A 16,210-nucleotide genomic window follows, 5' to 3' on the forward strand; every position below is an offset into this window, starting at 1 on the left:
TGAAAAATGAGATGAACTTGGGGAAAGGGAGTCAGCCCTTATATATTCCCCCAGAGTGCTGGTCGGCCAGCTGTGGCAGGCCGACAACAAGACAGTAGTATAAAATGCTACAAAAATGCCTAAAAATACCCCAAAAAAATTGGTAGAAAAGTGGTGAATAATCTCTGCTAAGACATGCCACTGCAGGGCCTCATAAATGGCCAATACAAGCATGAAAAAGGTGATGTAGACCCTCTGGAGATGATATAATCCAACAGAAACAATTTCCGGTAAGAGTCAGAAGAGTATACCTCAAAAGAAGAATCTTCGTGAAATACTTGGCTCCCTAGAGCCTATCAATCAGATCATCCACTCTAGGAAGAAGGTCCACTCTAGGAAGAAGGTACCTATTCTTGACTGTAGCACATCCTCTAAGTTCCATCTTTTTTATGATTTAAAAGCATTGTAGCTCCCCAACTAGTTCAAGAACAGACCTATCAAAAGTGACCCGCACAACTGACTCACAAATAACCCAAGTCTTCACTTATATAGTGATACCTATTGCTATAAATAGATAACCTGCTTACAGATTGCCGCCAGTAGCCTAGTTTTATTAATTCTAAGCCTTAGCCCTTATATTTGCTTGCTATCTCCTAATCTCATGGCTCCATAATCCTACTAGATAAGTCTTGCTTATCCGAGGATTAGCTCTAGGTACATAACAATTTGATGCCAATAGGCAATGTTCTCCGAGAGAATGCTACTTTATTTGAGAGTGCCCAAGAGTTCACAGACGTTACATACGGGGAAGGTTGGGAAGTTATCCCCTAGGTATCATGGACCTTACACAATCTTAAAAAAGATTGGTCAGGTTGCTTATAGACTAGAGTTACCTCCGAATGTGAAAGTTCATCCAGTCTTTCATGTAAGTTGAATAAAAGAGATGCTAGCACCTGAGGATAACCTTGTTATCCCTCGAGAACTTGTTGAGGTGGAGGACTTGTCCCATGTTTCACATGAACCCGAGAGAATTATAGATTTCAAGGGAAGACAACTTAGAACAAGTTGATCCTTGAATATCAGATTAAGTGGAAAGATAGGGTAGAGAAGAACTCGACTTGGGGATTGGCAGCTAGTTTGAGTAAGCATTTCACTAATTTCATTTAAGAGTAAATGTTAAAAGAGGGAAAGAATGTTATGTACCTGGACACTAATCTAGGAGGGTAAGGGAGCCCCGAGATTAGGGATTAGCAAGCTGATACTTGGCTAGGGTTCTTGAATTGATAAAACAAGATTGATGGTATGTTAGCTATTTATGGTGGAGCAATCACTATATAACTGAGGGCTTGGGTGATTGTGAGACATAGTTGTACAGATGCACCACTGAAGGTATGGCTTGGACCAGGAAAGCACACATGCTCACAATACGTAGGTTGGTGTGTCGAAGGCTTACAAGAAAGCTTCGGTGGTATGGGGCGCCAAAGTTAGACATGGGCCCATGGGATTGTGCAAGAAGCCCTAGACTTGGCTTGGGGGAGATTGGTGGATGCTGGTCGCGGTTGGGAGGTGAGCTCGCCCGCTACCTCATGATTAGGTTAAGGTGTCACCTCATGATTAGGTTAAGGTGTCAGGACTAACCTTGGGTTTTAGATGTGTTTAGGGAGATTCAAGGAAGGACTTTATGATGGCCATGGAAAAAAAACCCGATGGGACAAAAGCGCCCATGGCATCAGTACATGGCCTCACTATAGTACTACCATAAATATTTGGCAAGCTTCACCATTCCCAAAACCTGGATGAACCACCTCATCTTCCAAAAAAAATCAGTTTGAGAGGAACCATTTCATACACATCAAGGCCGATGCTTTCAGCAAGGCATAATTGCAGAGGCCATAGGTCAGATACGTGGCACGGCTAAACATTTCAGCACCAACAAAAGGCATAGCAGCATGTACACTTGATACACGGGCCTCGCTTGCTTACAACTTCCTCTCAAAGCTTAAACTGCATCAATCCTGATTTTCCATAATACTACACACCGTAAGCCTGTCTTTTTGGGACTTTGAATTAGCTCCCATAACAACGGTTGCACAAACTAATGCATCTTTTTTCAATGCATGTCAACTTTTAATACTGAGATGTCATTTCATTAAAGGAAAAAAAACACATGCACAGAACTAGAACCTTCCAAGGATAAGAATTAAATCAATTTATTGTCAACCTTATGACTCTCCAAAAGCATACCTTATCCTCCAACCTTGAAACCTTTGTGTAGACATCATCAGATGAAAAGGCTGGAACTTCATGGGCAGCCTTCCTACAAGAACATGATTGAAAAATCCATTACAAATTTGAAAGAATGCAATCACAGCTACTAACTTGACACTTCATTGTAAAGTCGACCCATTCAAGGGCAAAATATAGCTTAAAATCAGATGGTCTTTCAGCATATCCATGCTAAACAATTATTGCAAAAACAACAGCTTAACAAACAAAGCCTCATCTTTACAATGTCAAAGAAATAAAGGCATTCATTTGATTCACATCTAGTCTCTGAAAAGTTGAAGTTTTTTAAGTTGCATATCTTCTTGCATAATTTAAGCTGCATTCCCTTCTACATTTAGATGTATATATGCACCCACATGCAATTATCAACTGTACATTAATCTTTGGCCTTTTCAAGCCATAGCCCTACTAATTCTTTCCTCAACTACATTCTCTCCCTCCACATCGCATACTAGCAGAGTTTGCAAAGCCCCCTCCACACACACGCATCATTTCAGCTAATCACATACATAAAAAATAAAGAGGATACACGGTTTCAATGATACTCCAGTACATGGTTTCAATGATACTCCAATACATAGATAGTGAATGACTGCCATGGCTTCTCTATGAAACTAATGTCAACGGCCTTTGTATTTTGACATCCAAGGAACCAGGAACAAAGGAGAATGCTCAAGGTTTATATTCCGTTGCAGGTAATTAAGTATTCTAGAGGGTTGTTATCCAAGTTGTATCCAAAAGGAGCAACTCTGAGACTGAACAACACTAAATCTTTTGTACAAGAGTCATGGGACTAGCCATCTCATGGAGGCACTGTTTAACAGTGAAGGAAATCAAAACTGAGTACATGGATATGAATACTGTTAGTCTACCATAGTCAAACACAGACATGGGTAGTTGGACTACATCCGGAATTGGTGTAAAAACCAAGAAATTGGTGTCAAAACCAAGGAGCATTCATTTGTTCATTTGATTTATGCTTGTGAGCATATCTATGTATGTGTGCCGAGGGTCACGAATGCCCAGTTAAACCCAAGGACGATTTTTTTAAACCTAGATGACATGCAGAAAGCTGGTGTCAGGCTGAATTCATAGCCGTTGTTGACTTCACATAGGCCTCTCTATAGCTTGTGTTAATGGCTGAGGGCTGCCTCAGGCAATGGTATCGACCTTGGATGTGCAAGAATGATGAGAGATGGTTGCATTGTTGTCCACTAGACTGCACAATACATGGACCTTCTTGGACTGTTACGGACCTGCTTTTGGGCTGATTTGGAGCCCATTCGGGAGTGCGTTAGGCTGCTCACACAGCCGCTCTAATTGTACATGATTTGAGCACTCCTTTTGGGTGCGTTTTGCTACCCTACAAGCCACTCCTGATGTTTATTTTGTTGCACTGAAGATGGTTTGTGATTTTTTGTTCTATAGGCTGCCTTGTTGTTCTGTGTTAAATCTTTGGATGACCTTTATTGCTGATCCGGTCGTCCTCCTTATACAATTCTCTTGTCTCCTTTCTTGCGTAGGCTGAGAGGTATAGTCCCCACTAGAATGCTCGTAGGATGAGAAAACCATCGCTAAATGAGAAATACATAGGGGACAGATCTGATGAGAAAACGCACAGCTTCAAAAAGAAAACATAGCATTGACAGTGAAATTGGCAACAGCTCTAATAAGAAACGCACAGTTGAGAAAAAAATACAGCATTGACACTGATGATGGCAATGTGGACAGCAGGCAATTCATGGAGAGGTACACCGGCAGGCGAAGATTAGAAAACGCACAGCTCTTATGAGAAAACGCATAGTTCAGAAACTAGCACACCAGTGAAGGCATATGGTGCATAGCTAAGGTGGCTAATGTGGCTCTGATACCATCTTAGCATTCATGGTGCCAGGATGGAGCATGTGCAAAGAGAGAAATGGATGTTCCAGGTTGGAGCATGTGCAAAGAGAGAGAGAGATTCAACCCATGCCAAGTTGGTGCACAAAGATAGAGAGATAAAGAGAGTAAGGGGGAGAGAGAGATTGAGACATGATAGCAAAGAAGAGAGAAAAGATTGCACAGCTCAAATGAATGCTCAATGTTATTAGAACCATCCAAGTACATGCTTTTATAGGCATCAAGCCTTATCTTTTGACCAAAACCGAATAAGGGCTGTTCACGCCCTCTTTCCTAACCACAGATAACACCTTTCAATAGCCCAAATAAGAATATCCTTCTAAAGCCACAGATGATAAGAAAAAAGATATGCATACCTTTCCTAATCACAGATAACAAAGATTACAAGGCATAAATACAGTTAGGCACACATCCCTTACAAATGAGTGTGTAAGGCAACACGGGATGGTTTCACCCAGATGCAGGACACTTAAGGATGCACATACACTCAGGAATAATCATAAGAAAGCTCATTGTTTCATCATACAAGAGAATGCCCAAAATATAGCTAACAATGGAACATCGAACCTAAGTATACGAAGGAAATGTGACATGTAAAAGGTAGACACAAAGAAACATACCACATAACAAAGTCCAAGAAACTAAGAGATCAAAGGCAGACCCCATTGCCAATTCTACAAGAAATTTAATCACCCACAAACACACAACACAACATACAATGTGTTGCTAAAGCCATCCTCAAGCCACGCAAAGAATCACAGGTGCAGAATTCACTCACAACAACCCTTCCATCCATCCTCCCAAAGCTCTTTGTTCAAGGCCTCTGTAAAGGCTTCCCTCATGATGGTACAAGAAACACAATAATCTCCAAACACGAAATAACATGTGGGCCACACAAGCTATCATCCTGATGAGAGTAGATGAGGACAAAGATAAAAAGCCTCAACAACTAAGGCAGGCATGTCTGTTCTTATCAGCCTGAGACAATGTCAGATTTCTACAAGCCCAGCGTGACCTTAAGGCAAAAGCAAGTTTTCTAACATCACCTAATGTGCACCCTACAGGGATATGAGATTGCAGTGTTGCACACAGTGCAAAACAAGTCTAATCACTTCAACATCATCATTAGGGATTTTTTGCAGAAGCAGCAACACCAACTTTAGTTTCCAAAAAGATTTATGTCTCCACTATTCTTATGTTTCCTCAAAAAATTGTAGTTGGGTGGACTCACATTTGTTGCTCTGATTGCTTATCTGCCAACCATTTCTGTAAGGCATCAGCTGAATCCAGCAACTGCATCAAATAAAAAGCAGAAATACACTGATCAGTGAAGAACCAGGTCTACAGCCATGTGCATAAAAAAACAGACTTGCAGAGATCATGGCTTTCCTTTTACCTCACTTTTGCTGGTTTCACTGATCCAAGGCTTAGATTTTGTCCAACCATCCACAGTCTGATTTGAAAAAGCAGGTTCTTTATTAAGCATGTACATGATCAAGACCCCTATATTAGAATTTCATGCAAAAGCAAGGTCAAATGTGGGTAGTATGGGCCTCATACTTCCTTAATGCTTTCTATATATTTCAGAGCAAACTCCACAGCAGCAGGTCTCGATTCCAGCTCTGTTAATCTGAGACACTCAGAAAACAGAAATAAGGTTAAACTTTCACTCCCGTAGAGCGGCATACAACTCCAAGGAAGTATAAACCCACCTAGATGAGCTATTTACATGAATAAAGGGTTCCCTATTTATAGAAGTTCAAAACCAGAATTGGTCCAGACAAGCATTGATTAATTCCACTAAAATAGGAAAGGACCTGAAAAACATTAAATCTCCAGTAGCCTTTAGTGAGTCCAATTTTTTCTTATATTCAGATGCTGTAGTCTCCTCTGCATAGAGCCAATCCTCTGCCTGCCAGATCACAAGATCCGAAGACTTGACATTCTCAAACTACCTTCCAAAGGAAATGAAGAGATCCACAGCTGAAACATCTGTAATAGTATAATTGAATGTTAAGGCTTGGCTTACTGCACTGAGTTCTTCTCGAAAATGATCTCTCTGCTCCTCTGTTGTGACTTTATCAATACCGTCTGCAGAATCCAACTGAAGTAACACAGCATAACATCACAAAAGGAAAGTTGTCTGATGACCACACCTAGAAGCTTGAATGAAGGAAGCTCTAAATTGTGCCTGGGAGGACCTTCTCACCTTCTCCTTGGTCATATAAATATATGATTCAAGCCCATTTTTAGCTTCAGCAGTCCTCCTCTTTTCTTCTTCTTGACGGTTGATCTTGTCCAGGCGAAGGCCTGCCTCCAGACGAGCATCCTTAGACATTGGCCTAGCTAATCCTACACTGACATCCTTAATCTGCAGTTGTTGACACTAAAGAAGTTAGTTGCATCCCCACTCAGAAATGCTCCAGACTCAAATACAAAAAGCAAAATTCTTCAGTTCAAATGGCGGCACAAAAATTATGCGTGCCTTCAAAGGTACTCTTATTGTCCGCTTTCTCAATTTCTTCTCTTTGACGATTTCATATTTAGGTGCAGAATCTTTCAATGCATTTTTTGCCTCAGTGATGTTGGAAGCCTCAGTGATGTTGGACGCCTCAGCTGTAACATCGTCTCCAACTTCACTGCTGTCCTCAAGTCTTCTTCCTTCATTTTCTGAAGACAAATCCAACTTTTCCAAAGACAGCTTTGTCTCATTTAATGTCAGGTTTTTCACAGGCACTTCAACCCATTCAGAGAACTCTACGACAGTTTCAGCTTTATCAAAAGATAGCACTCCACTTCTGGTCAAAGAGAAGTGTAAATTTGTCTTCATAGGAGAAGAAAGATTCAATGCTCCATACCTGATCCATCATTCCAATCAGTAAAGCATTCATAAGGTTGCAAACAGAGCTTCAAAGCAGAGAAAGCGAACATGCCCCACAAAGAGCAAAGAATTAAAGGAGAAACATACTTTGAATATGCCTCGGACACTCCAGACACTACAAAAACTGCAATCTCACTTGAGCTGATCCCTGGAGGAAGAATCTCAACTGGATCATATGATAAAGAAACTTTGAAGTCTTCACTATTTCTTGAAGACTTCAACACCTGAAAGTCCACACCATCATAGTTAGAAACAAGTCTCGTATGCAAGATAGATATCAGCTCCACCTCCACAAACTTGAAAGTACCCTGTAAAAACTTCCGTTTAAAATCCAGTAGCATAAATAAGTACCAATTCAAGCTGCAAGAACTAACCTTACTAGGAAGCTTTTTTAACCTCGGAACAACCACCTCATACTCGCCCTCCCCTCGATTTGCAGAGTCTGAAACCAAACTTTCAATTTTCATGGAGAGGCTGTAAGTTACTCCATCAATCATTCCAAGCTTCCGATTCATTTTAATGCCGTCACTTAAATTAGCAGCATGTAAGGCTGCTCCTAAGGCAATGGCTTCATCTGCATCAAGGTGCCTATCAAAACCCGTTTTCCCCAAGAATTCTGACAAGATGGCCTGCAGGGAAAACACAGTTCCAATTTGTAGAGACTTCATAAGCTTAGCAAGAAGAGGAGCAACACTTTTCAACAAATATAATCATGGGGTTGGATTGAAAAGGGAGGAAAGGCAAGAGAGCATGCACTCAATTATTGCTTTGTGCATGAAAAGAGCAATGCTTCTAAAGCAAGATTTCACCTGTAACTTGGGTACACGTGTTGCTCCACCAATAAGTTCCACCGCATGCAGCTGATCTACAGATAACCCAGAGGAGTGCAGCACTTGCTTGATGGGCACCAGTGCCTGTTCCCACAGATCCTCGCAAAGTTCTTCAAATTTGTTTCGGGTAATCACGCTCCTGCACAGCAGGTTAGGAAGACAGCGTGCCCATAAATTTTAGAATTAGCATGATAATAAATCGCACGCCTGTGTCAAAATGGTGTATGCATCAAAGTTTACATCTCCATTTGTATGGCTAAAAAAGAGGGAAAGTAGTAAAAATTCAGTAGCAAACCTGAAGTCATGATTGTCATGTAGTCCTTCCACAGAGAGCATAGCCTCTGTATTTGCACTTAAAATCTCCTTCGTTCGTTTCACTTGCTTTTTCAATTTCGCCAATGCTTTTGGAAAGTTTCTTATGTCTAATCCGCCTCCAATTTCTTTGTTGAACAAATCCGCAAAATACTCCATCAGTCTCAATTCCATCTTATATCCACCAATTGAAGAGTCCCATCTCACTTCCTTAACCTGCAGAGAAGACTTTATGAGAACGCAATAAACTAAAAGATAGATAGCATGAAACACACTTCAAAAGTAGCTTGGCTGGCACAAGATAAGAAAACCTAGCATCCAAAAAACTTTACCAATGCACTCCACTATACTCTAGTGGATGTGATGCCTGTGATTGGCAGAAAACATATCATCCAAAAACACTCTACCAATACACTCCAGTATGCTCTCATGGATGTGGTGCCACCGCGCCCGCAATTAGCAAATTACACATCCATATACAGGGCTGTTTGGACTAAAAGGATTTCTTGGTTGCACCCTTGAGAGGTTGTAATGTGGTACCCACACCCATGTTACAACAGGAATGAAAGGAAAGATGGACTAAGACCATAGGAAACCACAAGAGCCAAAAAAAAAAAGCCAGAAGACCGCTGTTATGTACCTGAGCCTAACCCACAGATTAGCTAACCTAACCCCCTGGTTTACAATCTAAACTCTGGGTTAGCCTCATGTATGTACCTGAGGCTAACCCGGGGTTTAGATTGTTAACCAGGGGGTTAGGTTGGCTAATCTGTGGATTAGGCTCAGCTCAGGTACATAACAACCACCAAATCTCGTCAAACATAGACTGCGCAAGTATCTCAATCAGCAGACACTTGCTCCGAAGTTTTAGGGATTTCGAGAATCCTGGGGCACCCCAGTACAGCCAATTACAAGCCCAACCTGGCCAAAGAAGAGACGAGAGGTGAAACTCCTCTAATTGAGTGCTAATTTGCTATTGTGTGTCCATGACTGGCCACTGCAGCAGCAGAATGGAGAAATTTCTCTCTATAAAAAAGAGTGTGGGTTAGGTTAGCTAATCTGTGAATTAGGTTCAGGTACATGAAACTCCTCCAATTGAGCACTAACTTGCTATTTTGTGTCCACGACTGGCCCTGCAGCAGAAGAATGGAGAGAATCATCTCCAAAAAAAGAGATTGACGATCTCCCCTTCGTTAAAGTGAAGCAAATATTCCAAAGGAGGGGGGACGTGTCCTGGCCATTGAGACCCAGTGCAGTGTCTCATGTGCATATAAATGTTTCTGTTTCAATTTTCGTTCCATTGATTATGATACTTTGCATTGTTTTACTGAGTAAGTAAACCGTTCCACCAAGCTATCTGCTGGTAATGAGCAACATACAGCCTTTTGAGTTCTCTCCCGAATTCGAGAGTTGATATAAGCAAGATTTAAAGACCCGAGCTGCTATGAAAGCAAAGATCAAGCAAACATATGGCCCCCTTCTCATTTACAGGCCCTTGAGAAGCTCATGTAATGTAATGAGGAAGGGTCTTGTTAAAATTGCCAACAGCGCAGAACAAAAATGATAGCTGGTTAAGAGTGTGCTTTACACACATGCCTGGGCCAGTAACTCCGATTTGCATTCCATATCTCTAACAGCCTTTCTAACCTAAATGATTGACAACTCCCTTTCCACCCTGTTATCCAGTTTCCCATGGTACAAAATGCTGCAATCAGCTGCTCATAATCGAATTCTGAATGCACATGAACAGCTATCTAGACAACCTTTGGAACATCCCTTCATTCAAGGAGAAAGTTCTGTTTTTCCTTTAAGGATAACAGCATAATACATTTCAAACTTTAGTCTTATTTGCTAAGGATTTCAATAAGAAGCATGCCCAACTAACCTGAAACTGATTGACTGTTTTGTTCTTGCCAAACTCCTTGGTGGTGTATGCCGAATAATAAACCAAGGCAGCGTAAGCACTGCTTGCACCCATATCATAGAACAACACATGCCTGGGTTCTTCAGAAAAATCCTTACTGATGCCATACTGTAAAGCCACACCTGCATGTTGATTCACTAGGGCCAAGACATTAAGACCTCCTAGTTCAGCTGCAACAATGATGCATTCCCTTTGGGTTTGCCCCAAATAAGCAGGTACGGCAATCACAGCATCCTTCATAACAGTCTTCACATGAATTTCTCCTAGAGTCTTGGCATAGCTTAGGAGAATGGCCAGAAGTTCTTCAGAAGAGAAGACAGATTCCCCATCATCGATCCTAATGCTGACCGCACCTCTTTCATCCTCGTAAATATCGTAAGGTAGATACGCAGAATCCAAAAATTTCTTGACATCTCGGAAGGGTTTTCCCACCATGTGTTGGAGTTGCGAGTAGACCCTCTCCGGATAACGTGCGGCAATCCCTGCTGCTGCCTCTCCCACGAGCATGTCACCGTTGGAAAAAGCTACCAGGGATGGCGACTTTCTCTTGGACATTTCATTGATGGCAATGGATATGGGGCTCTGCCCCGGCTTTATGTTCACCACTGCCACTTTCATCCATTCTGAACCAAGATCTATGCTGAGGACGGCCGATTTGACCGGCCATGAAAACAGACATAAGACTGCAAGTAGGAGCATCATGCGCTGCAGGGCGCCTCCATTAAAAGGAAACATCTTTCCTTTTGCAGAAGAAGGAGCTCAACGACAAAGCCTCAGCCAAAATTCAGATTTTCAGCAACGAATGCGATCTCAGAAAGCTAGCGCTCTGGTCAAGGCAGAGAAAAGAGAACCTTCAAAAGACATCCACCTAGCCTTTCAAGCTGCGGCGAGCGATCGAAGCGCTCCTACATTTCGAATGAAACCCTTACTGAAATTCTTGGATGAAATAAACGGAAAAAAAAAAAAAGAGAATCGCCTGCAAACCTGAATGTTGTGCAGGGATGAAGGTCGACGTTGCAGGGAAACCCTCAAGACAAGGGCCTCTGGGGCAAGCTCCAACCGTGGCGAAAAGAAAGAAGACTTAACAGCGCTCCACCTCGGTGATGGTTATTTATACGAATGAAAAAAAAAAAAGGCAACAATATTACGACCAGCACAAATTGAAAGCTACCACGTGTAAGTCTTGCCACATGTCCAAATCCGACTGGCTTGCATGCTCCTAGCCAGCAAAGAGAGAAAATTCATACAAGTCTCATGTGTCCTTACCTTATTTTTAAATCTATATTTCATATACTCCTTGCTCCATGTCTAGAACGATTTGGCTTACATGATAAAGAGAGAGAAAATTATCATGCCCCATATGTCCCACAATTTAATATATATATATACCTTCATAAGGTCAGAAAAATCTTAACTTACAAATTGAGAGATTTGAGAAAAAAAAATAGATGAAGAAGGACAAAGACAAAAACAAAGCATTTGAAAGATCAAAAATAAATAAACTAACAAACCTAGCTACTAAGGAGAGGAAATAAAAAGATAATATCAAACGAAGACTTTTAATTAAGACATTAACCAAAAAAATTAAAAAAATCAAAAACAAACAAACCAAAAAAACAAAACAAAACAAAATAGCAAAACAGAGAAATGTAAACTCTAGACCTGAAGCACTAAGAGGTATAACCAAACATTAAGCTAAACTTTAAAAAAGACTTTGACTCAAAAGTGTAACCATTAACTCCAATGTCTGTCAGAACATGAAGTGTAGGTTCATCAACTCTATCATGCATAGCATGGATAATAAGCTATGACATCCCTACTCACGTCATCGTGCCCAAGAGTAAGTGCAAGTTTGTATAAGGTTAATCTAAAAGGACATGCTTTATAAAACCAACGAATTGAGTTTCTATCACTCTCCGGAGGTGATGGGCATACTCAGCCATGATAGAGACTAGCACTCAAAGTCTTCTCTAAGGTATAACAACAAACAATTACAAAACATAGGAAAGAACCAAACTAAGTCTATATTAAGCTAGAGCAAGAAAGAAAAGACTAAACAAGGCCTACTCTAAGTTAAAACAACAAACCCTACTCTAAGCTAGAACAAGCCACTTTTACAAAAAAGAGCATTGAATTATGAATTAAGTGGCCTTTTTAGCTCCCCACGTCTATAAAACTTACTCCTTATCATTTTAAACATTCCGAAAGCTGAAATACCAAAGATAAACTTACAACAATTCATGAAAGAACGAACCTTTTTCAAAATCTTATTGAAACTATAACCTTTTTCGATAAGCAGCAAAATAAGATGGCATGATTGAGAGATAAAGGCAAATTTAGTAGAGTAAAGATGAGAGAATCTAAAAAGTTGAGAGCAGATAACACCACTTAGCTGTATAAGAAATGTTGGAAGAAAAGTGTGGCATCCGAATGATCTTTAAGTTAGCATATTCAGGTTGTAAGCGTTTGTCATAAATATCTACTATGAAGCCTGAATATGATTGAGTGATCTTAAGGTCTAAAAAAGCACAACTATCGCTATTCGAGGTGCGGTCAAGTTTGCAAAATTCCTTGGGATAGATCCCTCCACCTAAGGAATTTGGACTGATATACAAAAACTCTTGATGAAAGGAAGGAATGTCGGGAACGAAGAGGTCATCTACAAAGCGTCTCACATTACAAAGTTTGTGAGGAAAGACAAGACAAGTATTAGCATAAATAAGGCATTCCATAAAATCAAACTCATAAGTAAAAAGATAAAAATGAGTAGGAAAGACAACACAATTTAAATAAAGAGTCGCCTGAGGATATATAAAGGTTATCTAGGAGAAAATCTAACCAAGTACAAATGTCATCTTTGTCTACAATTTTGGTGAATCTTTTATTTCTCTTATATACATCTTGATTTTTACTTTTTAACCAAGAAAAATCAAAATGCAAAATCGACTTTTCTACTAATAAAGCCTTGCATCTATCCTTTTCTAATCTATGGGCAAAAACTTTCGTCTAAGGGATCTAATCCTTACACTTCTAAGTCTAGTTTGGTGTATAAGGTCGTGAAGTCGAAGGTTTGAAGGCATAAAGGAGACAACTTTTCATCCAGGCTCTGAGAGGAGTTTAAGAATTTCAAGACGGGAACTACTCCTACAAAGTTTTTTTAGACCCAACTCATGTCTGTAGGCACGTCAGCATCTTTAAGAAGATTTTTCCAAAGGTCATGGACACTAGGTAAAATGGCTTTAAAGCAATCACTAAGCCATTTAGAAACATCCATCATAGATGTATTGCAAGAAGCAGCTATGAACCTGGGCTTTATAGGATTCTTATGAAACTTCCAAACTATATACGAAAAAAAGGCAAAGTGGGTTGCACTTGAAACCAAACGATTTACAAAAATCTTGGTGTTTCAAGACAACGTCTTGAGAAGAAAGTGAACACCTAGAATAAGTATGAGAGGAAGAATTCACTTCACTCAACAAACATTTTCTAAGTAAAACTTTTTACAAGTAAAAACAAAATTGTTAGAACACTTGTCTATGTAGAAAATAACAAAATCTCGATGAAATTTCTTGAGAGCAACTAAATCGCTAGAAGATAAAGAATTGTTAACAGAGGGAGTACTCTTTAAACAGAATTTCGTGAGTTTCTTAGAGGCCTTTCTCAAAATAGTAGCTTTCCAACAATGAGAAAAAATGCCTTGAATTCCTAAAGATTCTTCTAGCATGACTACAAAACTAGATATGCCCTTTTTATATGGCTTTAAGAAGACAAGAGTCAACTGAAGAAGAAAGTCTAAATTTAGTGCCTTCAGAAAAGAGCTCTTTGAGCGAATGAGAAGGAAGAATGGAGCAATCTGCAGTGACCACGTGTCCTAAAGATTCCTTCACAAACGAAGAGAAGACAACCTTCCTACAAGGGCATTTAGTTCTGAGAATGGCTGATTTATTGTACTCTTTCAAGTTTCTCCCAATATCACTATAATTGAAAGCTTTTTGACCTAAGGTTTTTACATATTTGAAAGCTACTAAAGGATGATTCCAAGCTTTTCTAACACAAGGGGGAAGAGCTTCCATAACCTCAGTGGATTGTAAAATAGAGCTCAATCCTATTTTATATAGATTAGGAGAGGTAAAGATAGTAATCAACAAATCTTTTCTCATAACTAAGGAATGGCTGGGGGTAGAGCATTTAGAATTCAAAAACTTGCCTAACAGTAATCTTAATTGGGTACTATGAGAAATACTAATATCTAGATCAGTAAAAGAAAAGTTTTCGAGGGTATAAAGGAGTTTAAAAAGAATTTTGACATTATACATGTCAAAAACTCGAAAAGAGAACTTACCCAAACTCATGAGCTTGGCTAAGAACACCAATCTCCGTTTATATTCTCTATAGGCAAAAATTATATTGTTAGATGAACTAACCTCGTCTATCCTAGAGTTAGAAGTGTTTGCTATTTCTATGCTACGAGTATTGACTTGTTCTAAGGTTGAAATTCTAGGACATGTCAAGGAAGGAAAGGGATGAGAAGGTTGCTTAGGATGCCTTTTCCACAACATAGGGGTTTTATGAGAGGCTTTCTTACTTTTTCATAAAGAAGACTTGCCGTCCAAATTATATATACCCTTTCAAAAAGAAGGTATGCAAAGTTCTCATCCAAAAAAGCTCTCGAGGCCAAGCTACTTTGTAAAACTCTCTAGAGTTTTTAAAAGAGCCTTCAATATGCTCAATAGGAAAGCAACGGAAAGATTCAAACCCAAATTTAGCAATGGATGCATAAAGAGGTTTGACACTCTCAACTGAAGTGCTTCTTATGAACTCTTCTAGCATCCCTAACATGTTCTTGAAATCTTGTAAAGGTTTGGCCGACATACATTAAGGAACTATCATGGATGTTATAAATAACATAAATAACTGCTGAGAGGTGTGAACGGAGCTTAAAGGACGGTCTGTTAAAAGATGTTTCGTTCTTAAACGTCTTAAACGTTTAAGAGCCTTCTCATTTTATTTTTTCATGTCATGCCTCATTGTTGTGATAAAATTCCATACTTAAGCAAGCCTAAGCTTGAAGTAATTGAGTATTGATGAAACATTAATCCCACAATTATAGTCTACAATAACGTTATAACTAATAAAACTCTCAATAAGCTTGAAGTAATTGAGTATTGATGAAACATTAATCCCACAATTATAGTCTACAATAACATTATAACTAATAAAACTCTCAATAATAATATAAAGAAGTATACCAATCAAGAAATTATGAAATTCTCAGGAAGTTACAAAATCTGGTTTTGTCATTACTTATCCTCGTCATCGAGTGGGTTCGTCTTTCGTCTGCGTGGGGCAAACTACCCACTAGGTGTGCTAGGTGTTAACCCTTAGTTATCTGCCAAATAGTTATACTTTATCCTTATTCATTATTCAACCGACATACTGAAAGTATGTGTCACTTTCTATCTTAACCGGAAACACCTTATGGCGCAAAGCACAGTCACTTCAAATCATATATGTATTTAGAGAGAGAAGCAGCAATATATGCAGATACAGATGGTTTGTCAACTACTTGTCTTTTGTTTACTTTTTAGAGACAAAATCACTTCTTCACAATATAATAACAATATAAAGTAGTATATCAATCAAGAAATCATGAAATATTTAGAGACAATATCAGTTCTTTGCAATGCAATAATAATTGGATCAAATCAACATTCATGCATTAATTTAATTGACAATAACGTCCTCTTAGTGTAGTCAAGTTAGTAAGGGGTCGAAGTCCTAGCTTGAGGACACAAATTTGACCCTTGCTTGTTGCAACATATGGTTGTGCTAGTATATGCAAAACTAAAATTTAAAAAAAATGGCAATAAACTCAATCAATAGAATGATAAAATATTTACATTATTAGAAATTATTAAATTAAGGATTTTAATTGATTTAATAACTGCTCAATACTTAATCACTCCAATTATTGTGGGTAGTTATGTTGATTTACAATTATAAATGCTTAATACTTGATCATTCCAATTATTGTTTGCAATTATGTTGTTTTGGTAACTCGAGTTAGCTATATTAATTAGCAAATCAGACATAAAATTA

General features: G+C 39.2%; 1 protein-coding gene and 1 pseudogene across 3 annotated transcripts in view; both read right to left on the reverse strand.

Annotated features, from left to right (window-relative positions):
* Nucleotides 1-11,402, reverse strand: part of LOC147621095 (heat shock protein 70 (Hsp 70) family protein) — a 31,594-nt gene extending 20,192 nt beyond the window's left edge. The window contains exons 1-14 of one of the 3 annotated variants that reach the window (XM_086823818.1): nt 11,096-11,214; nt 10,073-10,937; nt 8,171-8,403; nt 7,855-8,014; nt 7,420-7,674; nt 7,133-7,269; nt 6,650-7,022; nt 6,374-6,535; nt 6,194-6,268; nt 5,982-6,076; nt 5,725-5,794; nt 5,561-5,617; nt 5,396-5,457; nt 2,224-2,296 (exon numbers count right to left, since the gene is read on the reverse strand). In XM_086823818.1, coding sequence (XP_086679944.1) covers nt 2,224-2,296; nt 5,396-5,457; nt 5,561-5,617; nt 5,725-5,794; nt 5,982-6,076; nt 6,194-6,268; nt 6,374-6,535; nt 6,650-7,022; nt 7,133-7,269; nt 7,420-7,674; nt 7,855-8,014; nt 8,171-8,403; nt 10,073-10,846 — 2,526 coding nt within the window. In that variant the 5' untranslated portion in view covers nt 10,847-10,937; nt 11,096-11,214. Of the gene's footprint in view, nt 1-2,223; nt 2,297-5,395; nt 5,458-5,560; nt 5,618-5,724; nt 5,795-5,981; nt 6,077-6,193; nt 6,269-6,373; nt 6,536-6,649; nt 7,023-7,132; nt 7,270-7,419; nt 7,675-7,854; nt 8,015-8,170; nt 8,404-10,072; nt 11,017-11,095 lie in introns of all 3 variants that reach the window. The other 2 variants (XM_086823817.1, XM_086823819.1) reach the window with 2 other exon arrangements.
* An 843-nt stretch (nt 11,403-12,245) lies between these two features.
* On the reverse strand, nt 12,246-13,385 carry LOC147621096 (uncharacterized; annotated as a pseudogene).
* Nucleotides 13,386-16,210: the final 2,825 nt, after the last annotated feature.

The sequence above is a fragment of the Cibotium barometz genome, chromosome 30, assembly GCF_041138505.1.
Source record: "Cibotium barometz isolate CiBa-2024 chromosome 30, ASM4113850v1, whole genome shotgun sequence".
NCBI classification, from domain to species: Eukaryota; Viridiplantae; Streptophyta; class Polypodiopsida; order Cyatheales; family Cibotiaceae; genus Cibotium; species Cibotium barometz.